At 46.2% G+C, this 23,980-nt stretch overlaps 1 protein-coding gene across 3 annotated transcripts in view; it reads left to right on the forward strand.

Moving 5' to 3' along the window:
- The window catches only part of EVL (Enah/Vasp-like), a 165,158-nt gene that overhangs the window by 21,524 nt on the left and 119,654 nt on the right, over nt 1-23,980 (forward strand). The window contains exon 1 of one of the 3 annotated variants that reach the window (XM_029237759.1): nt 18,976-19,281. The exons of 1 other annotated variant lie outside the window; for it this stretch is intronic. In XM_029237759.1, the coding sequence (XP_029093592.1) occupies nt 19,259-19,281 (23 nt within the window). In that variant the 5' untranslated portion in view covers nt 18,976-19,258. Of the gene's footprint in view, nt 1-18,975; nt 19,282-23,980 lie in introns of those variants that run through there. One more of the 3 variants, XM_029237763.1, reaches the window with a different exon arrangement.

Genomic DNA, 23,980 nt, shown 5'->3' on the forward strand with positions numbered 1-23,980 from the left:
GCTTAGTTGCTCCGCGGCACGTGGGATCTTCCCAGACCAGGGCTCGAACCCGTGTCCCCTGCATTGGCAGGCAGACTCCCAACCACTGCGCCACCAGGGCTCTTCTTTTTTTAAATCATAAGACTATTTGATCATTATAGAAAAATTTGAAGACGACGGATCTGCAAAAATAAGAGGAAAAGCAGTTGTCATCACATCATCCATTGACAGTCACTGTTAACTTTCTGCTGTGTATCCTTTTCCACCGGGCGCACGTTAAAAAAAATGAATATATTGTGGATTTGTACTATGCATACAGCTTTGTAATCTTTTTTATTTACCAGTACATCATGTTTGATGATATATTTGTGTTATGAAGTATTCTAGAGCTTAACCTTTTTCAACATCTTACGAAAATTTTCAGACTTAGAAAAATCATATTATCCAGTAAATATCTATACTCCCACCACCATTTCACTATATATGCTTTGTCACTTCTCAATCCATATACCCATCCTTCTGTCCTTCTGTCAGTTCATGTTATTTTTTTTGATGAGTTTAAACTTTTTAACAACTCACTAGTATTTCATTGACTGGAAGTAGCTAGATTATCTAACCAGTCCTCATTGTTGTATATTTATATAGGTTATTTTCAGTTTATATTATGGTTGTTCTCTCATTGTTGAGTTTTGAGATTTTGTTACTCAGTGTGGATATAAGCATTTATCAGGTATGTGATTTCTCCCAGTCTGTAGCTTGCCCTTTCATTTTCTTAGCAGTGTCTTAAAGCACATATATCTTTAATTTTGATGAAGTCCAGCTTGCCAATACTTTCTTCTATGGATTGTTCTTTGCCTAACTCAAGATTAGAGAGATTTTCCCTTATGTTTTCTTCTAGAGGTTTATAGTTTTATACTTAGTCTGTGATCCATTTTATACGGTATGAAGTAAGGGTCTCAGTTCATTTTTTTCGTATGGATCTTCAATTGTTTTGGCACCATTTGTTGGAAAGACTATCCATTCCCCATTGAGTTGTCATAGCACCTTTGTTGAAAGTCACTTGACTATCTACTCATTCTTTTTTTTTTTTTTTGCGGTACGCGGGCCTCTCACTGTTGTGGCTTCTCCCGTTGCGGAGCACAGGCTCCGGACGCGCAGGCTCAGCGGCCATGGCTCACGGGCCCAGCCGCTCCGCGGCATGTGGGATCTTCCCAGACCGGGGCACGAACCCGTGTCCCCTGCATCGGCAGGCAGACTCTCAACCACTGCGCCATCAGGGAAGCCCCTCATTCATTATTAACTTGCTACAGCATATCATAAATCTCTCATTTCTTTTTTATTCTTTTTTACCTCTGTTCCTGATGGCTTCACTCACCAAGCATTTTGGAAACAGTGTACTTCCCATGGTGCCTCTCATCTTGATTATTGATGCTGGGTGGCAGAGATCTGAGGGCATTGTGAAGAATTGGGAAAATACGGTGGCGGGCCCTGCGTCTTACCCCTTCTCCCTTCCACCGAGGTTGGTTATTTGCCTGGGAAATTAAGTGATAACTACGGAGTGCCTAATTGGTGAAAATTTCATAAGAACAACGATTGAATACATGCTTTAACTGTAAAGAAAAAAAAATACCATCTAGCATGTACTAGGATATCAGCAAAGCTCAGAAAACTTTCTTAAGACTAAAGGTTAGTTTCTTCCAGTACTCTCTCTCTTGAAGTCATCTTTCTCTGGGCAGTAATTTAATTGTTTTATAGTTTGTGAAAATGTGATTAAATGTAAAAGTGCAGCTTGGTAAGAAGATCTGAACTCTGTTTCTCAATTAATGCACTCAATAATAAGGATTGCAGTAGCTTATATTAATGAGTACTCTTCACACGCCATCACTGTTCTAACCACTTAACGTAAACTGTCTCGTTTTATCTTCGCAGTACTCCCAGAAGGTAGGTGCTGTTACTGCTGTCTTTTCATGGTGAAAAGCCCGAGGCACAAAGAGACAAGCGACTTGTCCTTTTGGCTGGAAAGCATGGGCCCCAGCAGGTCCCAAGCTCGGGAGTCACAGCCCTGTACTGCTCAAAAATTCACAGTGGTGGAGTTCCAGATACTCTGTTTATCTGTGATCCTAGCCTTCAGTTAGTACTCGATATTCCCCATGTTTGCTATTGCATTCATTTTTTAAATCACCTGTAAATGTAATTGTTTGCCCGAGCGTAGCTCCTTCAGCATTTCTCGTATGGCTAACATAATCTGGCTTCTCGTTGAGAATTTCAAGCTTTGAGGAAGTTGAGAAGCAGAAGGAAAGGACAGTTCAGTTTCTTTTGTCAGTTGCCGTTCGTGCCTAAAGGGCAGGTTGATGGCCATCCTGTATCTGTTCATCAGCATGTAGGCTCATCCCTTATGTAGTAAAGGTCTGGAGATGGGGGTGTTTTACTGCCACATTGAGCATGTGGTATATTCTGAGCGTCCACTTACCAAGATGCATGACTTCGATTCCGAGAGAGGAAAGGATTAGGATACGGAGGGCATAGGGAGCGAGGGTGGCGCAGGGCTGTTGTCACTGGAGATAGGTCTGAGGTCAGTCGCTTGAGGAAGGCGGTAAAGAGGGCGTTGGGCCTGGATCCAGGAGAGCTCCTGGCGGAGCTCCAAGCTCCCTGGCGGCCTTGGTGAGTCATTTCCCTCCTCTGAACCTCATCGTCACCATCGATCTGTTTTTGAAAGGAGACTGAACTAAGTGATGTCCAAGGACGCTTCTGGTATGCTAGCCTGTGGTCCTGTGGATCTTTCAGACCCAGGAGGACAGTGTGCTGACAAGCAAAATTAGGGCAGAATAAGTCAACCGCAGGCATAAACATAAATATCTTTCTCGGTTGTTCGCATTAGGGAAAAGTGATCCTGACGTAAGTAAACTCCAGACTCTGCTACCTGGTGTCAGCCTCTGGCCCCGCCCCTGATTAAGCAGGGCTAAAGGCACAGCTTTATTTTCCCTCCCCTCTCATGTTTCACAAAGCGAAGTACAGGGTTGGTCAAAACGTTCGTTCGGTATTTTCCGTAAGCTGGCTCTAGTAGCGCTTAGTTGTCTTTAACTTCATTTGAAACAGTTTTGTTAGATTGTATTGTGACAGCTGTCATATCAGCATGCATTTTAAAAAAACTTATCAAAATCGGTACATTTTTGTGTAGCCATTTTAGTATTGAAGATGGAAGAAAAAAAAGCAACATTTTCGGCATATTATGCTTTATTATTTTAAGAAAGGTAAAAACACAACTGAAATGCTAAAAAGATTTGAGCAGTGTATGGAGAAGGTGTGACGACTGATCAAACATGTCAGAAGTGGTTTGCGAGGTTTCGTGCTGGAGATTTCTTGCTGGACAGTGCTCCATGGTCAGGTAGACGAGTTGAAGTTGAGAGTTGATGTCAAATTGAGACATTAATTGAGAACAATCAATGTTATACCACGTGGGAGATAGCCGACATACTCAAAATATGCAACGCTGTGTGCAGTTCCCTGTCTGTTACCAAGCATGGCTGGCAGTGTAAGGCTTGACTTTGATCGGGGGCACTTTAACCGCTTAGATCCATAGTTCCCCCCTCTAAAGTCAGCATAATAATCCCTGCCTTGCCCGCCATGGCAGATGATTCTTTGGCCGGAGAAGACGGTGTGGAGAACTGCTTCGAAAGGGTTCTGTAGATGTCAGCTGTCACTGAGGTTGCTCCACAGCGAGAGCGTGGGTGTGTCCATTAGGTAAGGGTTTCAGCTGGAGGCATCTCAGATGGGTTAGTACTTCCTCTTAAACAGTGGGAAGAAGCAAGAGTTCCCATCTTTCTCATCAGGAGAACAAAACCACAAGCAGCCAGCACTTAGGCCAGCTCCCTCGTTCCGTGCTGTGCAGTCTTTAGCAACGGGCTGAAATAGACCAGGGTTTCTTGGGAGGCAGTGATTCCAGCCAGATCAAGGCAGACTTTATTTTCAGGTAGACAGGGATTAGGCTATTCTGGGAACATTCATGAAGGTCAGTAAATTATTACTAATTAATAAAATCTGCATGTTTCTCAGATTTTAAAGGCTGTCCAAGTTTAGTTTATTGGAGCCAAGAGGCTATAAAATAAATTGAACCAAAAAACTCCCATAATAATCATAGTAAGTCTTTCCATTTGTATAGTACCTGATACTATACAAAAAGCTTTTACGTAATGATCACAGCATCCCAAGGGGTAGGTGACTATTATACTCATTTTATAGGTGAAAAACTGAGAGCTTGTCCAGTGTCACACAGTTTGTCATCAGCAAACTTGAGACTAGAGGGAAAGAACTCTTTTATTGAACTTTTACTAAATGCAAACTGCTTTCACGTTTACTGTCTCATTTAATCCACGTAATAGTCTTATAAATTGGTACAATCCCATTTTATAGGTGAGGAAACGCAGGATCAGAGGGGTTAAAAATGAAGTGTTCAAGCTTAACAGCTAGAGATTGACAGAACTGGTATTTGAATCCAGCTGTTTGGCTCCAAAACTCAGCACTGCTGCCCTCTATTGCCTCTCAATTCATCTGTTCCTTCATTCATTCAACAGTGTTCCAGGCCCAGGGTCTCAGGCTCCCCAGCTTGCTCTGTTTCTAATTTGAGATATTGCCTATCACGTGAATTCTATTGGAATAGAGAGCACGTTCATATAGTACACTTATCTGTATGTTGGGAGGGTATATACAAAGCAGTGTCGTTGTTTTTATAAAAACCATACCTATTCATTGTAAAAATTCAGCAGTACGGGAAAGTACAAAAAATAAAGTACAGATGACCAGGGCATATTCAATCCCCTGGAGATAAACAGGTGTTAGCATTTTGGCTAACATGCTTCCGAACATCTCCTTATGCACATATATACACAGATAAAAGCATAGTAATAATGAAACAGCTCAGCTTAAGAGCTGTTTCATAGTGGCTCCATGTGCATCGCATCATTTGATTCTCACCAAAACCCTATGAGATGACAGTGTTACCCCATTTTACTCAGAAGGAAACTGATGTTGACAGCAGTGCAGTAATTTGCTCCTTAGTGGTGAGCTCTGTGATCTAAAGACTTAGTCTGTAACTACTGCGCTGTGTCGTATGTGATGTACAGGCCGACCTGGCTTTACTGCGCTTCGCAGGTACTGCGTTTTTTTATTACAGGTGGAAGGTTCGTGGCAACCCTGCGTCCTGCAAGTCTGTGGGCACCATTTTTCCAACAGCATTTGCTCAGTCACTTCGTGTCTCTGTGCCACGTTTTGGTAATTCTCGCAGTATTTCAAACTTTATTATTATTTTATTTGTTTTGTAATCTGTGAGAGATCTTTGATGTTCCTACTACGACTCGCTGAAGGCTCAGGTGATGGTGAGCATTTTTTAGTAATAAAGTATTTTCTAACTAAGGTATGTACATTTTTTAGACATAATGCTGTTGCACACTTAATAAGCTGTAGTGTAAATAGAACTTTTATATTCACTGGGAAATCAAAACATTTGTGTGATTCATTCTATTGCATTATTGTGGTGATCTGGAGCTGAACCCGCAGTATCTCTGGTGTGCCTGTATATGATGGGGCATGAGTGAGAATACGCTATAGGCCTTTCTATAACTTGTTTTATTGTTTGATTTCTGGAAGTGTGTATCATACAATAATTCACAGTTTGTAATAATCCTCTAATGTTTTTACTCAACAGTAGTAACGTCTAGGCAGTTAATGTAGGTCTATACTTATAAAGACTCTTTGTATATGTACTTCATTTGAGCAATCCCTCGTTGGGGACATTTAGTTTATTTCCAGTTTTTTGCTATTTTAAGTTATGCAAGAATTAACGTCTTCGTGCCCTTTGGGTTTTAACTTGTTCTGTAGTGATTAAGAGGACAGAATCCCCCCAAGCTGAGAATCACAGGTGTTAGAGCGGTCAGTATTTCTCCATCTTGACCATGCATCAGACTCCCCTGGAGAGCTTGTTAAAACACACAGCTTGCTGGGTTCCGTCCTCCCAAAGTCTCTGATGCACTTCGTCTGGGGACAGGGCTGAGGATTTTCCTCTTTGACAAGCTCCCAAGTAATGCTCACCCAGCTGGCGAAGGACCCCATTTTTGAGAGCCACTGATGTACAGGAAAAGCACTTAAATTGGAAATCAGAAGACTTCAGTTCTAATTCCAGCTCTGACCATAGTTCTGTGACCCTAAACAGGGGGCTGTGGTTTTCTCTGTCTTTGGTCAAAGTGGGAGGATCGGACTGACATTTTTCTTAGGCCACTTCTCATTATCAGCGAAAACTATGAAATCCTTCAAAATCCATGTTCTTCTGATGTCGTACAGTGGCTCTCAAGGTTTGCTTCATTCAGTGCCTGTGTCCTTTTTGCCCTCTTTTTCTTTCTTTTATTTACTGTGAGCCCATGGAAGGTAGTATTTACTGTGAGCCCATGGAAGGTACTATCATAGGAGAGTTGAATGGTTTGAGAGTGAGGCTTAGAAAATGCTTATTTTTTTCATGTTAGCAAGAATACATCTTTTAAAAAAGAACCGCAGTTCCAAATTTAGTCAGCTACCTAACGAATCCCAGCTTAGCACTAGCAATCCACAGGAAGGTCTTTAATCAGTTTGTCCTCATACCTGTTAATTTAAACACCAGGGTTATATGCTGGGTGTCAGAGCTTTTTGTAAGAAGGAATATAAACACCATTGTAAGATTCATGCAAGTGGAACTTTTTTGGAAACTAAGAAGCAGTGCTATTTTGGATGAGGAAAAACACTACCCTGTACATTTTAGTAGGAGATCAGAAATAGAGAAAGCCTGATTATCAGAAATAAAATATGAGAAAGAGGGGCTTCCCCGGTGGCGCAGTGGTTGAGAGTCCGTCTGCCGATGCAGGGGACGCGGGTTCGTGCCCCGGTCCGGGAAGATCCCACATGCCGCGGAACGGATGGGCCCGTGAGCCATGGCCGCTGAGCCTGCGCGTCCGGAGCCTGTGCTCCGCAACGGGAGAGGCCACAACGGTGAGAGGCTCGCGTACCACCAAATAAATAAATAAACAAACAAACAAATAAATAAAATAAAATATGAGAAAGAAAAACTAGCTTTTAGAGGGAAAAAAATACATTTATCTAAAGCAGGACTTTTCACATTACACCTCTCTTAGGCATATATTCATGTAATTTCTTTGTCATTATCTCTGCTCTCAGAACATGTGTGAAATGAAGGTTTTCCTTTTTAGTGCTTGCAGGTTAGGAAGAGCTTGCATGGCCTGGATTGGTGCCTAGACTTCAGACCTTAGGGAGAACCGCTGGCTTTGAGGGCAGCATAGGTGCCTTCAGACCTGTGTGGGTTGATTTTACATGTATGCATTTATACCCCTCCTTTAATTCCCTGCCTTCAAAATCAAATATCTTCATCCCTGCCTTGCCAGTAGGTGCTAGAAATTCCCACAGTGTTCATTCATTTGGTCGTTGCTATGATGTGAATGTTCGTGTCCCCCCAAAATTCACATGTTGTAATCCCTATGTGATGGTGTTAGGAGGTGTGGGGCCTTTGGGTGATTGTGTTACGAGGGTGGAGCCCTCAGAAGTGGGATTAGTTCTCTTGTGAGAGAGACCCCGCAGGGCTCCCTGGTTCTTTCCACTGTGTGAGGACCCAGCGAGAGGTCTGTGACCTGGAAGAGGGTCCTCGCCTGACCATGCTGGCACTCTGATCTCAGACCTCCAGCCCCCAGAACTGTAAGAAATAAATTGTTTATAAGCCACGGGGTACGTTACGCCACAACCCAAGCGGACTAAGCCGGTCTCCATTTCTGAAGGCTCCCGCTGGACTAGTCCCCGGAAATTCCCTTCCTTACTTAGCCTCTTAAGAGACACTTAACATGCCAAAGCCTTTGGAATCCATTCGTTCTTTCAGTTCTTTAGAGCGTTTACTTACTTGACCTGTTTGTTTATTCATTCTAATTTCCTGGCCTCTGGAAGGTACAGATGTGAACGAGACATTCTCTGATGCATTAGATTCTTCTTTGACTTCATATTAATTGTGCATTTAGTGTGGGTGGGCTTATATGTGCCTCTCTGTAGTGGGTTTGGTTTGTGACTTCCGAGCACGGTTATATTGGAAAGGAAGGAGTGATAGGGGTGGTTTTGTGAAGTTAGGAAATTAGAGTTAATTATGGTAACTGCCTCAGAATAGCCAGAGCCTGGGGGAGGGGGCTCTGTGAATCAGTGCCTATGAATCAGATGTTCCCTTTTTGTCTTTAAGAGACTCACAAGTGTGATAGCTGGAGAGAATTCAGAGAAGCACTGAAGGCTGGAAATTCTGGAAAACAGGGCCCCCCCAAATTTCAGATGATTTGACCTAGGAAGACAAAGCAATAATTTAGAATTGACTTCAATTATTTGAAGGATTTCTTTTTACAAATTAAGAGGATATAAATGAGGCAGAAGCAAAAAATGGACCAGATAGGAAAGAACTTCTCATCCTTTCCAACCAGTTCATTGGAATGGATAATAAGCTAGGTTTAGATATTTTAGGAAAATTACCTAAAACTTGGAGAAAAGGCAAATTGATTATTATGTGCCCTTCCAATGTCACTCAAGAGCATTGTCTAGCAAGCCTGTCTAAGGGGTATCTGATATTCTTGGAGTTGACTTACTTTTGTAAAGTTAGATTTTAACTTGTGAAAAATTGATAAGTGACAGGTGATCTTTTTCTGTCCAGTAGAGATCTAAATGATTTCTGTTTAGTAGAAGAGATAACCTCAAAAGTTACAGTTTAATTGCTCTGTAGGATATTAACCAGTTTTGTATCTAATTTGGCAAGATTATTACAGCATTCTTTTTTTCCACCACCTTTGAACCAGCTTTGCCATCCTGCCGGTTCCCTCATTAAGGACTTAGTTAATACATGCATACTATATATTTGTGAGAGAGTTGTGTTTTTAGCTTTTTGAAATTTATACTTTGACAGAAATGAGTGTTTGTGGAGGATATAAGCATCTTAGGTAGCTTACCCAGGAGTGGGGTTTGACTAATTTGACTTCCATGTCCTTTCAGCCCTGAATTCCCACAATTTTGGGTGTTTATCTGAATTCTCTTGGTCACCTGGGTAGTAAATTGCATTTATGGATCATCTAATTATCTGACCTGAATGAATACTTAAAATTCCTGCTTTATCAAGATCTCAGATAGTACAGAGTAGAAAAGGATCATTTCTTTTGTTGTTAAGACTAGCACTATTGGGGCTTCCCTGGTGACGCAGTGGTTAAGAATCTGCCTGCTAATGCAGGGGACACCGCTTCGAGCCCTGGTCCTGGAAGATCCCACATGCCGTGGAGCAACTAAGTGCGTGCACCACAACTACTGAGCCTGCGCTCTAGAGCCCGCGAGCCACAACTACTGAGCCTGCGTGCCACAACTACTGAAGCCCACGTGCCTAGAGCCCGTGCTCCGCAACAAGAGAAGCCACCGCAGTGAGAAGCCCGCGCACCACAACGAAGAGCAGCCCCCGCTCGCCACAACTAGAGAAAGCCCGCGCACAGCAATGAAGACCCAACACAGCCAAAAATAAATTAATTCATTAAATAAATTTATAATAAAAAAAGAATAACACATTTATTTATGTAGCACTCACAGTTACAAAACACTGGCACACCTACTGTTGTATCTGACCCTCTCTCTTTCTTTGTGAGGGAGCAGGACAGGAACTATGGTCCCCATTTTATAGGTAACTAAGCTGAGCCTCCGGTAAAGTGCCCTTGCCCCAGGGCACTCGGCTGGTGACGAGTGGAGCTGGGACCACAGCGCAGCCCTTCACACTCCAAGCTCGTCAGCAGCTGCACGAGGGAACCAGGGCTCAAGAGGGTCTTGATAAGAACAGTGAGCTGAAGTAGGGAAAAAGCGAAGCAACCTAAATGCCCATCGACAGACAAATGGATGAAGAAGATGTGGTACCTAGGTACAATGGAATATTACTCAGCCATAGAAAGGAACAAAATTGGGTCATTTGTAGAGACGTGGATGGACCTAGAGACTGTCATACAGAGTGAAGTAAGTCAGAAAGAGAAAAACAAATGTATATTAACGCATATATGTGGAACCTAGAAAAATGGTGTAGTTGAACTGATTTGCAGGGGAGAAATAGAGACGCAGACGTAGAGAACAAACGTATAGACACCAAGGGGGGAATCGGCGGTGGCGGGGGGTGGGGGGGGGTGATGAATTGGGATTGACACATATACACTAATATGTATTAAGTGTATGTATGTATTAAGTGGATAACTAATAAGAACCTGCTGTATAAAAAAATTTTTTTCAAAAGAAACCAACTATAAAATCCTACATCACGGCTCCAGACTCCTTGCACACTGATTTACCAGTCCTGACTCTCATCCTGTAGTTTTGTTCGTCTTTGTGCTCTGTTCCTGACTGTTGGAGAGACCTGAGCTGTGTCTGAATCTTCCTTCACCCTCCCTCCCCTCTCAGGGATAGAGCGTTGCTGGACACACAGCAGGTGCCCAGGAAACAGTTCTCGAATGAATGTAGGAATTTGTTTTATGTGCTTTTATATCTCGATTCTCCCTCTATTCCTGGTAAGACACTCTCGGCAGATTTCTGTCTCTCTGGGTGACATCGGAGCAGCTCCACTTGTTCATTCAGAAGGATAATCTGCCCTTTTATTTGATGCTTGCACTGGGAGGAGGACTGCTGACTTAACCCAATTTCATCCTTTTATGAAATCTTCCCTCAACCTACAAACTGCTGGTTCGCTAATCCAGCAGATATTGCTTGACTAGTTCTGTGCTCCAGGCCCTGGGGTAGAACGGGAAAGACGAGGCAGGAACCCCCTCTCGTGGGGCTCCCACTCCCTTTGGCTCACGGCCCTGGTGGTGTCTTAGTATTTTTCTTTTTTCTTTGGCATGCAGGATCTCAGTTCCCCGACCAGTGATCGAACCTGCACCCCCTGCAGTGGAAGTCTTAGCCACTGGACTGCCAGGGAAGTCCAGTGTCTTAGTATTTCTGTTGAAACATTTTCGGTCTTTGCCCTGTCTCATGAAACACAACGTGAAACAACTGAGTTGTGAAAAAGACTCTCTGAAACCTGCTCCCAACCCATCAACTTGTCTGTCTGCTGCTGCCCCTGGAGTCCACAGCCCACCATCTCTCACCTGCACAGCTGCAGCAGCTTCTCCCACTTCCATTTCCTTCTAAAAATGAAAATCAGGTCGTGGTACTCCATTGCTTAAAGCCCTCCAGCAGCTTCCCTGCTGATAAAGCCCTGCTTTCCCCTCTGTCTCCATCCCCCTCTACTCGCTCCTTCTCCGTTCCAGCCACACTGTGTGGAAGGGCAGAAGCCAAGCTAGTTTCCTCCTCCCTCGGGCCTCTGTACCAGCTATGTTGTCTGCCCACACTGATCTTCCCCTGGTATTTGCACAACTGTCCCTACTTGTCATTCACATCTCAGCTTAAATATCCCTACCTGAGAGGGGCCTTTCCTGTTACCTCTTTTAAGTTCAGTAGCTCCTCCCCCATCACTCTGGTACTTTGCCCTATTTTACCATCTTTTTCTTGTTTATTATCTTACTTCCTTCATTAGAATATGAAACTGAAGGCTTTGGGTTTTCACACAGAAATTTGTTGAGGGAATGCAAGGATAGTTTTCAATAACCTGGTACAGATACTTAGAGAGTGCTTACTGGGTGAGAGGGATTGATGTAGACAGGAATGAAGAAGTAATTACCAGTAAACTCCTACTTTTGAACAGTGGGAGACTGAAAAATGGATCGTGATCGTGTTTGCTTAATCGTGGAATGATTTTTTTGGATGGCTTTTACTTTATTTTATTTTTTTAACATCTTTATTGGAGTATAATTGCTTTACAATGGTGTGTTAGTTTCTGCTTTACAACAAAGTGAATCAGTTATACATATACATATGTCCCCATATCTCTTCCCTCTTGCGTCTCCCTCCCTCCCACCCTCCCTATCCCACCCCTCTAGGTGGTCACAAAGCACCGAGCTGATCTCCCTGTGCCATGCGGCTGCTTCCCACTAGCTATCTGTTGTACATTTGGTAGTGTATATATGTCCATGCCACTCTCTCGCTTTGTCACAGCTTACCCTTCCCCCTCCCCGTATCCTCAAGTCCATTCTCTAGTAGGTCTGTGTCTTTATTCCTGCCTTACCCCTAGGTTCTTCATGACCTTTTTTTTTCCCCTTAGATTCCATATATATGTGTTAGCATACAGTATTTGTTTTTCTCTTTCTGACTTACTTTACTCTGTATGACAGACTCTAGGTCCATCCACCTCACTACAGATAACTCAATTTCATTTCTTTTTATGGCTGAGTAATATTCCATTGTATATATGTGCCACATCTTCTTTATCCATTCATCCAATGATGGACACTTAGGTTGCTTCCATCTCCTGGCTATTGTGAATAGAGCTGCAGTGAACATTTTGGTACATGACTCTTTTTGAATTATGGTTTTCTCAGGGTATATGCCCAGTAGTGGGATTGCTGGGTCGTATGGTCGTTCTATTTGTAGTTTTTTAAGGAACCTCCATACTGTTTTCCATAGTGGCTGTACCAATTCACATTCCCACCAGCAGTGCAAGAGTGTTCCCTTTTCTCCACACCCTCTCCAGCATTTACTGTTTCTAGATTTTTTGATGATGGCCATCGTGACCGGTGTGAGATGATATCTCATTGTAGTTTTGATTTGCATTTCTCCAATGATTAATGATGTTGAGCATTCTTTCATGTGTTTGTTGGCAGTCTGTATATCTTCTTTGGAGAAATGTCTAGATCCTTTTTGACCCTACTCCTAGAGAAATGGAAATAAAAACAAAAATAAACAAATGGGACCGAATGAGACTTAAAAGCTTTTGCCCAGCAAAGGAAACCATAAACAAGACCAAAAGACAACCCTCAGAATGGGAGAAAATACTTGCAAATGAAGCAACTGACAAAGGATTAATCTCCAAAATTTACAAGCAGCTCATGCAGCTCAATAACAAAAAAACCAACAACCCAGTCCAAAAATGGGCAGAAGACCTAAATAGACATTTCTCCAAAGATAGCTTTTACTTTAAATAGAATTCTCAGAATGGAGGCAAGGGATGTCTTTAAAACTTTTGTTTTGAAGTTAAATAGTTCAGGTGACATGTAGTTTGGGGGGAGGAGTTATTGGAGCAGGACTCACACGTTCCCTGTGCTTTCAACGAGGTGAGGGTTTTGTGTGGTTTTAAATTTTTGAAAGGTTAATTCAACTGGAATAAAAGCACGTTCAGTGCATTCAGCACGTCTCTGACAAAGAAATCTATGCCTAAGATTGTGCTCTGCCTTGTGAAGGCTTAGAAAGGACTGAAAACAAAGGTCACTGCTAGTGGGCTCCCCACCGATTCAAAATAGGAGAGTTCAGAGCCGGTGGCTCCATATTGTGACGGATTTCTCTTGAAGCTGTATTTGCATAGCAAGCATGTTGTTTCACCTGGAATGTCTGTACATTTCTCTTTTTTTTAATATTTATTTATTTGGCCGCACCGGGTCTTAGTTGTGGCATGCATGCGGGATCTAGTTCCCCAACCAGGGATCGAACCTGGGCCCCCTGCATTGGGAGCACGGAGTCTTAAGCACTGGACCGCCAGGGAAGGCCCTGTCCATACATTTCTGATGGAGGTTGTGAGGGGCTAAACCCCTCAGGTCTCCTGTCACCAGCCCCCTTAGACACTGTCACCAGTGACTCTCACCTGGTCAGAGGCCTAAGACACGTGATGGACAGAGGTTACTCCTCAGTACAAGACTTTTGTACAGTATGTGAGATTTTTAAAATAATAGCCGTTGATTATCACAGGAATTGCTGAGTTTTAGAGCTTATTGTAGGCTGGCTTTGGTCAGGAGGGCGCTCAATGGGATTTTGCAACCTGCGGTAATATTAGCTACCGTGGCGTGCGGTTAACGTGTGCCAGCACTTCCTCTCCCCAGCATCCCACACACACGCTGTCATCCCCGTTCTGAGATTAGAGACTGAGGCTTAGATGGGAGAGAGTCTTCCCAAGGCTTCTCAGGCAGGTAGTAGTAGCACTGGGTTCAGAACCCCACTCTCCATAACCTCTGTGGAGAGGAGGCGGGGAGACCCCTGCGTCCGGGTCCCCGGTTGGCAGGGTGGGAAGCGGGTGGAGGCGGGAAGGCCCGGCTGGGGTGCCGAGACTCCATTCTGCAGTGAGGAGGAGTCGTGGGTTTTCCCTGGGAGGTGCTGGGGTGGGTGACTGTGCCGGAAGGGGTCAGATGGCAGGGTGATCAGGAGATGGGGTGTGACCAGGAAGGCCACTGAGCACACTCTCGAGCGTCTCTTGTTAGGCTCATCCCCCTGCTCAGTGGAACATCTGCGGCCAGGCCGTGAGGACAGAGTCGGATTTTCAGTCTTGTCTGTAGCTGGTTTCCCTTTATGTTCCCTCCCGCTTGGTCTGTATGCAGCACAGCCGCAAGTGTACGGGCCCGTGCATGTCAGAGCGTTCCTGCTCATGTGATGGGAATGCTAGTCTCTGCTCAGATGCCCAGTCCTTGTTTTGTTGCACATACATCATGGCTGTGCAAACCTAAAAACCTAACCTAAAAAAGTGGCAGAGGGGCTTCCCTGGTGGCACAGTGGTTGAGAGTCTGCCTGCCGATGCAGGGGACACGGGTTCGTGCCCCGGTCCGGGAAGATCCCACGTGCCGCGGAGCGGCTGGGCCCGTGAGCCATGGCCGCTGAGCCTGCGCGTCCGGAGCCTGTGCTCCGCAACGGGAGAGGCCACAACAGTGAGAGGCCCGCTACCGCAAAAAAAAAAAAAAAGTGGCAGAAGAAACATTGGTTGTGATGCCTCAAACCCATGGGACCTCAGGGCCTGAAACTCATAGATTGTCAGTCTCTAAAGGAGCTATGATGAGGATTCAGTGCCAACAATTAAATCATAACTTCACTTTCTTGGGAAATTGACCATTTCACGTGGAAAGCCATGTTGCTGGCAAGCTGAGCGTGTGCACCTTAAGCTAAGGAAGGACACCAGTTTCAAACATCCTTCTCATGTGGCTTTCCAAGATTGTCCCAGGTTTGGGAACACCTCCTGTCACCCACCGTGCTTCTGCTCCGTTATCCCCACGCCTATTTTTCTGCGGAAGCCTCGGGCAGCCCGCACGGCCAGTACAGGCAGCAGGTCAGTACTGGGACCTGATGGGACAGCCGGGCCCAGTCAGGAGGCTTCTGTTCATAGGATGAGACCGGGAAGAGGAAGTGAGTCCAGAGTGACAAGGGTGAGCGTGATGACGTGTAGCTCGGAGAGGCCTCAAAAGGTCAGCGCTGATGGGGCTGCCAGGTCATCTAGGCCTGGTGTTGCCAGGCTGACTCTGGTCCTGACCCTGGTGGAGGGAGGGGAAAGCCCGGTAGCAGGTAGTCTGGGGCTCTTCCATTTTTATCAGTTTTGTGTTCATATCAGTTTCATGTTCCAAGTAAGTGGCATTTAAAAGAACAAAAGCCTAAAAAATTACTGTCTGGTTATTCCTTCGTGTTACAAAGGGAACATAAGTCACAGAGTAGGAGCATGCTTTGTCTGAGCCTTGAGTCACTGGTGGATGGCCTGGGATAACTCTTTTTTAAAGCATTGTGTGGTCACAGAAGTGCCACTTAGAGAGGAGTGGAGTGGTCAGGAGTCCCTATTCCTGACACTTTGGTGTTATTAGTTATCAAGTGGTCAGGTGCGATTGCCCAGCCTCTGAAGCACACTCCTTCCCAATCTGGTCCGAAGGCCATGTCAACTCAGGTTTTCCTACTTCCTGGGGCAGCTGAACCACTTTTTCAGCCCTTAGCAGTCTCTTGTCTGGCTGTGAAATCTGGGGATTAGCCAGGGCCAGCTGGATGAAGGAACCTCAAAAGTTTGCCATGTCCCAGCCCTGTCTCAGGGCCACGGCTGCCTGACAGTCTGTGGAATACGTCCTCTTAGGGAGGTAGCCTGAGGCAGTTGGGTCTGTGGCATTGGAACCCCAAGCAGGCACAGGGGTTAAAAACTTTGGCATTAAACCTAACCAGGTGCCGGCGGGACTTCCCTGGTGGTCCTGTGGTTAAGACTCCACGCTCCCTATGTAGGGGACCTGGGTTTGATCCCTGGTCAGGGAACTAGATCCTGCATGCATGCCACAACTAAAAATCCCTCATGCCGCAGCTAAGACCCGGCACAGCCAAATAAATAAATAAATAAACCTACCCGGGTGCAAGTCATTGCTCTGCCACTTCATAGCGATATGATCTCGGGCAAGTTACTTAACCACTGTGGCCTCTGTTCTCTTATTAGTAAATTGGGGAATCTCATAAAACTATGTCTCAAATACACTTGGTGCTAGGATTTGGCGATTTTTCACCATTTCTATCAGCTCTACTAGGACCTTAAAAGAATTGCCCTGAAAGGTATAACCAGCTCTCCAAGAGGAGATTCTTGAGTCGCCGGTGGAAACCAGGCGTGAAGTCCAAAGGTTCTCTAACCCACCAGGCCTCATCACCACGCTGGACCTTCCTGGCGGCCATGGTAGAGCACATCTGGCAGTTCTCACCGTGCCCAGTCTCTGGGGGTTAAGGCCCCTGCTACTCCCCCCATGCCTTGCAAAGAGTACCAGGAATGTAGGTTTTGACCTTGAGACCAACCAACAGATCCGTCAAGTCATTGTGGGGTGTGTGCTGTTTACTACCCCCGCCCTCAAGGGTGGGAAGGATGGGCAGTGGGTGCTCGGTCTGGTGTCTCCTTTCCCTCGAGAAGCTTGCCCCTACCGCTATCCATCTGTGACTCTAACCAGGTCGTTTAATAAATTAAAACATCATATCATTTTATTTGGTATGGGTAAATTGTTCTTCCTAAGACTTGGATAAACTCTACTGCTTTTTTTTTTTTTTTTTTTAAAGGACTTAGGACAGTGATTTTATCTGCATATCCATTTATCTTGTATTCCTGTCCTGAGAATCACAGGACAGAAATACCTTGCCCCTCTTCCCCCTGGGAAAAAAATTAAATGACCTCCTGTGAACAGACAAAACTTGAGTGCCAGGGTGGCCTCACATAAAGAAGAGCCGTCCCAGCGCTGTCAGCGAGAGACCACCTTGTGAAGTAATGAAGACAGTGAAGAACATCTCTGTAACTTTACACGCTTGTAAAGAACTTTCACAAGTCCTGCCTTGTTGGGTCCTTGCCCCCATCCTGTGACAGAGGCCTGGGCAGGTTCCGCATTCTTCCCGTCTTACATACAGGGAGTCTCGGGCTGCCAGTGATCACAGAGTTAGCAGGTGGCAGATCTGGGACTTAAACTTGGGTTATTTAGTGACTCTGCCTCTCCTGCGTTTTCTGATCTATCACAGTGCGGCCAAGAAGCTGCCATCACTAGAGGGTCTCGGCAGAGGCTGTCAGGAATACTGTGGAAGGCATCTGGGCCGGCTTAGTTGACGATTGCTGTGTGGTTTGAGGGACAGAGAACTCCCCAGGGCATCCTGCTCACCAGTCAGTCGCCTCAGTTGGCCCTCATCACTTCATTACTTTAAAGAGGAGCATGTGAATACACACATGCCCTAGCTTGCTTTTTCTCCCTGATAGAAAGCTGCGGAGGTTCGCTCAGCAAACCTTTACTAACTCCTCCCTGTCAAGCTCTCTACTGGGCCCTGGGAATACAGACATTAACTTCACACAGACCTCCCTCAAGGGCCTCATAGATGTGGGGTGGGCAGGGTGCTGTAATGCAGCGCAGTTGACAGCAGAGAGAGCAGCTGACCATCCTGCGGATGGGTCAGGCCCCTGGGGACGGAGCAGCCCAGGGAACAATGGGGACCACGTGGAAGGGTGCAGCCCATGTGGGGAGCAAGAAATAATCTGGGTTAGTTGGCCTGGGGACCAGAGGACAGAGGGCCTGGCTTATTTTGGGAACTGGGAGTGTCTAGCTGAATTTTGGGGGCTGTGAAAAGTTTTAATGGAAGAAAGTTGGAGAAATAAGACTTTGTGTGTTGCGCTGAGACATTTTTACTCAATCCCGTGACCACCGAGGAACTAAGGGTTGAAATAGGCGGACATCAAAGTCAGACTGAGAACAGTTGTTCTGGTAGATTGTTAGAGAAGGGACGGAACAAGGAAGACCAGTTACTAATGCAGGAGACTACGAGGGAAATGCTGAAGGCGAGAGCCGAGGCAGTGGGTCTGGGAGTGGGGCAGGATCAGATTCAAAGAAACCTTCCTGAGGTAGAATCAGAGCCAGTGACCGGTGTGAGGGAGAGGAGAAAAGTCAAGAGTGACTCGCCGGTTTTTATTTGAGATCTGCTTGCCTTATTTTATAAAGATTTGCAATCCGGATGCTACAGTTCTCCTTAATGGCAACTTTCAGAGCACAGCCTCGGCTCACTTGCCAAATCTCGCCAGCTCGGGCTTTACAAGCGGGGAAACATTCCTCTTTTTTTGGCTGACGTCTCGTTTCCTTTTTCTTAACTTCTGTTCTGAAATTATTACAGCAGTTTTTGTACTTCAAGGAATTGGAGCCTGGTACATATTAGGTACTCAATAAATGAATAATCAGGTAAATGAGGTCACGCATTCTGGTTGACCTACAGGGTGATGTTGTTCGTGGTAAAGTGCTGGGCATAAAATGTGAATTCTGTCATTCCAGAGCAGCTTGTGCATTTGTGCTAAAATAGTGTTTGATAGTGGAAGGGTAAAATACAGAATTCTGAAGAATTTCCGGTAGCACGCAGCCAGGTATCAGTCTGCTCTGCGTTCGCTGCCCACGGTGGTCATCGTACCTGACCCTGAGCACAGCGGTGGCCGCGGGAGGGTGAGGTGACCCAGCAGCGCGCGGGGGAACAGATCGCGCTCTGGTGCCTTTACACTCTTGCCCCCCACCCCATCCCCCGTACGGTTCTTGCTGGGGGGGGCGTGTGTTGTGTGATTTCCCCAGGATCCCAGGCGTGCCTGGGGTTCCACTTCTTGCCCGGGACTGACCCAGCTCCCAGCGTGGAGCCTCAGCGTTCGCTGCGTTAATCAGACTTGCTGGAATGATCACGTGGTCCTCTAGCTGCCTGCCTGTCAGCTGCTGCTCGTCAGCAGCTGGCTGGCTGGAGGCTGCAGGCCCGTCTGCAGAAAGCCTTCTACTTCAGAATATGGGGGGTCGGGGGGTGCAGACCCGCCTCTTTCTTCTGCACTTTGCACCATCTGACTGACTAAACGGTTGTCCTCCGAACCAGAAAGGCTACCAGGCAGTATAAGGAAATTGTCTCTGACTAGGTCATGTTTGCATTTGAAGAATTCAGGTATGTTCTGGGTTTTCTACATCGGTCTGCCGCTGGGTTTTTGTTCTCGCTAGGTTTTTGCTGTGTAATGACAGCTTAGGCTCTGGCTCGTTCTCACAAAAGAAGGGTTCTTTTCTGTGGCGGGGTTTCTCCCGGTCACGGGGGCGGGAGGCGCGGAGGTGGTACCGGTCCAGGCTGTTTACTGCAGGACAGATGCAGCGTGGGTAATTGGTTTGATCGTGTGTGAATGTGCCGAGGACCCCACCTTGTGCCTCATCTGAGCTGTGCTGTTGCTGGTGTAGAGGTATGAATACAGAGTAGGAACTGCTTATCCAGAAGGAGTCTCTTGCTGCCTTTTGTTTTTCTTCCTTTGTCAAACTCATGGAGCCTGACTGCTCTTTTAAAAAACGCTAACTGTAGCGGTGAAGGTGAAAATCCTGCAAGTCTGTCTGCTTAGTCAAGATCTGATCTGGGCTCTGATTTTGCTCGTTGTGAATAGTGATCTCGCGGCTGGGCGGTTTTCTGGGAAGTACCCTCATGATGTTTTGTTAACAGGGTCCTTCTTTGCTTTCGTCAGCTTTTCAGCTGCTGTAATTATTAATGCTCCAGATTAGAGTCTTTTGTGAATCTTATGCCTTCTCTTTCCTCCATCTCTCCTCCCTGGGTATGAATGTAGGGGCGGGGGGGGGGGGGCGGTGCTCCAGAAGAGATAGTCTCTAAGAAATGAAAATAAAGGAGCTGGGATGGGAGGGTTACCGGCTCATTCTTGTGCAGGTCTCCACCTCTTCGGAGCATACGGAAGACAGTGTGTCTGTTTCTAACCTCTGACAGCTTCTCATTTCTCAGATGGAATTTTTGTGTATTTTAGAACTGAACGAAAATACCATATTGATGGGCGAAGAAGTGATTGTGTGGGAACCTCCACAGGCCTTTTTCGTTCCCTCCAAATGTTGCTGCTATAGACATGAAAATGATAATAGAATTACCACCTTTCATTACTTGTAAGAGGAAACTAGAGACCTTTTGATCAAAATCAAGGGAGAGGATGAGAGCATTATCAGCTTTCCACAAGGAAAAGCAGGGCTACGGAGGTTGTCCCCGCCCTTTCTATAAACTTGGGGCTTTGGATCCAGGAAGTTATCCTTTGTTTAAGAGCGTGCCTCTGCATTATTTGTAATGGACTGGGTTTGTGAAAAGAACATTCTTTCCACGTGGCAACGTGCTCGGATGACATGGGGTGACACCGTGACCAGAACTTACAGTTTTAGGATAGCTCCATTAGATAACTAACAAGAATTTATTTAATGCCTGGCATGTAACAGTAGATAGGTCCTTAGGGAATGAATCGTGAGTCTTGGGTTCTAATCCGAGTTTCAAAATTGGCTTTCCTGATCCTTGTGAGAGTTACGGAAGAGCTTTGTACATCGTAGAAAGTAGTACAATGGTGAGGCTCAGATTTTATTGCTAGCATTTGTTTGAGATGGAGTAAGTCTCGGCTTCTGCCTCGAACAAGCTTGGAGCCGTTCGTTGCATTTTGTAGTCAGTGGGGAGGGATGCATATCAACAAACCCACTCCCACCGTGGTGGCACCTAGTCCCGGAGCCAAGAGCTGGCTCTGATGAGGTGGAAGGGGGTTGGGTTAAAGGCCACTGCTCTGCTGAGCTGAGAAAGTGGGGAAGCCTGTTACCCTTCAGGTTTCTGCCTAAGCTGGCCCTGAGGAATTTCGCTGAGTATGATTGCATTTTATGACGGCTGCACGGGGGCCAGACCAGGTGGCTTTCTTCTTTAGCCATGGGGCCTATGCACATGGGGGCCAGGTGATTGTGGTGGGGCAACGCTGCGCTCGAGAGGAGCTTAGCTTAGCTTTTTAGTTTAGGTCAGGTGGGTCCTGAAGCTATAGCACGCAGCAGAATCACCCGGAGGGCTCATGAAAACCCACCCCCAGAGTTTCAGATCTAGCAGGTCTGGAATGGGGCTTCAGGATCTGTGTGTCCGATAAGTTCCCAGGTTTTCTGATGCTGCAGTTCTGGGGACCAGACTTTGAGAACCATTGGCTTGGGGAAAGCAGACGTTGTTGTCGTTGAGGTGGGAAGTCTGAGGCAGAGGCGAGGAAGGAGGTACAGGGAGGAGCCAGAAGCTGCAGTTCAGGTATGGGCAGGTGGGCCAAGGCGGGGGTGCAGGCGTGAGGGGGGCACGCTCATGGGGCGGCGCTGGAAGGGAACACTGGGACGAGAACCAGGGGACTTGCTTTATAATCCTCGTTCTGCCGTGTGCTCCTTTGTGGGCTTGGCCAGCCTCTTCATCGTTCTGAAGTCTCAATTTTCTCAACTGCAAATGGGGATAGTTGCTCTTGCCAAGAAAGTCTATAATACTGTTAGAATTAAATGAGATAACATAAACTTACTTAATAAATTATAGCACTCTTTCCACATGAGTATAAAGGGAGGAGAGGACCCTGGGGGTCTCCATCAGGTTATCTGGACACAGCCCTCCGTACACACACCCAACTCCAAGAGCGCAAGGGCCACGTTCATTTTAAAAGGAAGTCTGATTGACAGACACGTTTACCTGCCGTTACTCCCTATTGGACTCTGAGTTCCAATGTGGTCTGTCAATCCTGTCTTTTTAACTTTGTCTCCTTAGTGCCTAAAACTGCTTGACTCACAGTAAAGCCTTAGTAAGTGGCGGACGCAGTTCATTTTCACGAGGACTTAATAAGGAAGAAAAAGCAAGCAAGCTCTCTGGCTAGCTCGGCGCAGGCCTGGGATGGTACCATGGTGCCCGCCGAGTGTGCTGGTTCAGAAGAGCATGTCGAAAAGCTGACATCTGACCTCCTGAGAAAAATGTGAAGTGTCCTCAGCACACCCCCACGGCAGGAGTGCCAGAGAACTGCGAGCACATTTCACGAGGAATCTCCGCGATGCCCTCACTCTAGAATGGGCTGCTCATTGTCGTGACGTGCCGGGGCCCAGGGCCCAAGCCTGGAGCGCTGCAGGGTCCCGAGAGCTTGAGAGACCGGGCCGGCATTTTCCAGCTGGTTAGGGGGTTTCTACCTTCCACTGACTGCAAGACTGCGTTGTCCTAACACGAGGCCAGCTGTTCTAGCTGGCTGTGCTGGGAGACACACTGCATTTGTGCTTTTGCTTTAAAAAAAAAAACAAAACTTCTTAGGCGAGATGTGTGCTGAACTGATAGTTTAAGTCAACATTTACCTGTTAGCTGCACACCACAGAGGCTGTCCTCTGAGCCCTGTTGGAGACAGCTTTGTGGCACACTGTCTAGTTTTTCCTCCACCTCTAGACCCAGAATAATGACTGCAGCCCCTTACCGACCCTGGAATAAAGAGTTTGAAATGTGATTTTCGGCTTCATAATCCCTCAAGTGAGAATGGAACCCAAATCAGAAACCGCTGTTTCTCAGAATTCCTGCCACTTATTCTGATTTATTTCCAGAAGGAATGTGGTATACCAACTCCAGTATTTAAAATCCACAGTTGGAGGGTTTCCCTGGTGGCACAGTGGTTGAGAGTCCGCCTGCCGATGCAGGGGACACGGGTTCGTGCCCCGGTCCGGGAAGATCCCACATGCCGCGGAGCGGCTGGGCCCGTGAGCCATGGCCGCTGAGCCTGCGCGTCCGGAGTCTGTGCTCCGCAACAGGAGAGGCCACGATAGTGAGAGGCCCGCATACCGCAAAAAAAAAAAAAAAAAAAAAAAAAAGTGGCATCAGGGAAGACCTGAAGTTCGCACACGAGGAGAGCCCCACCACCCCATTCGAGTGTCCAGAGCCCAAGCCAGCTTAGTCCCTCTCATTTCCCAGGGTCCTGTAATCCCTTGAAGAAACATATTTAGGTACAGTGACTTTCACATGGTTGTGAGGAAATAAATCTCAGATCAACAGGACATGGAAACTGGGCTGGGCAGGGAAAGGAAAGGTACAGAAACTTGATCACTGAGTACATACTATGTACCAGACACTGCTAGCTGCTTTGCCCCTGGTAACTTTAACCCACATAAAAATGAAAACAGAGGCTCAGAGACATGGGACTGTCCCCAAACCTCCAATCCATAAATAATGTTCAGTGAGTGAAGGAAATGAGAACAGAGGCTCAAAGGGGTGAGGTAATTTCCCTGAAGTCACCCAGCGGTTATGGGGATCTGGTCAACTTCAGTTCAGTCCTTCTTTCTCTGATACTCTGGGCCTAGAATGCCATCCTATGAATTGACCTTGTGTCTTCCAGCCAGCACAGCCTTTCTGAGTCTCTCCTCTGGGCCCAGAGCCTGTTGTAGCTCCAGGCACTTGGCTCACCTCCCTGACTGTGGGAAAAGACGGGGAATAGAAGAGGAATATTCTGCCCCCAAGGGTAGAACAGACTGACCCCTCCTCCTAGCTCCCAGGGCTCCTAGTGATGTAGCTATGTATCAATAGTACTTACTGTAGTGCAATTGTGTAACAGTCAGTCTCTTTCACATCCTTCTGCCCTACTAAAGTATGAGCTCTTGGAGGCCAGGAGGTATTATCTTAGTCGTCTTACCTCACTACCAACTCTTAGCCTAGTATCAGCTCTAGGAGGGATTAGTAAATGTCTGACTATTAAATGTCTACACTACTGATATTGTGGGCGTTAGAGTAACTTTAATTGAATAAGTCACAGTCCCTAACTGCGGGGAGCTCACAGTCACGCTGTCTGATCCCCCAGGGCTATTCGTATGCACAGCCACGT

Source organism: Monodon monoceros, unplaced genomic scaffold (genome assembly GCF_005190385.1).
Source record: "Monodon monoceros isolate NGI ecotype Baffin Bay Population unplaced genomic scaffold, NGI_Narwhal_1 Super_Scaffold_21, whole genome shotgun sequence".
In the NCBI taxonomy this organism is placed as follows: domain Eukaryota; kingdom Metazoa; phylum Chordata; class Mammalia; order Artiodactyla; family Monodontidae; genus Monodon; species Monodon monoceros.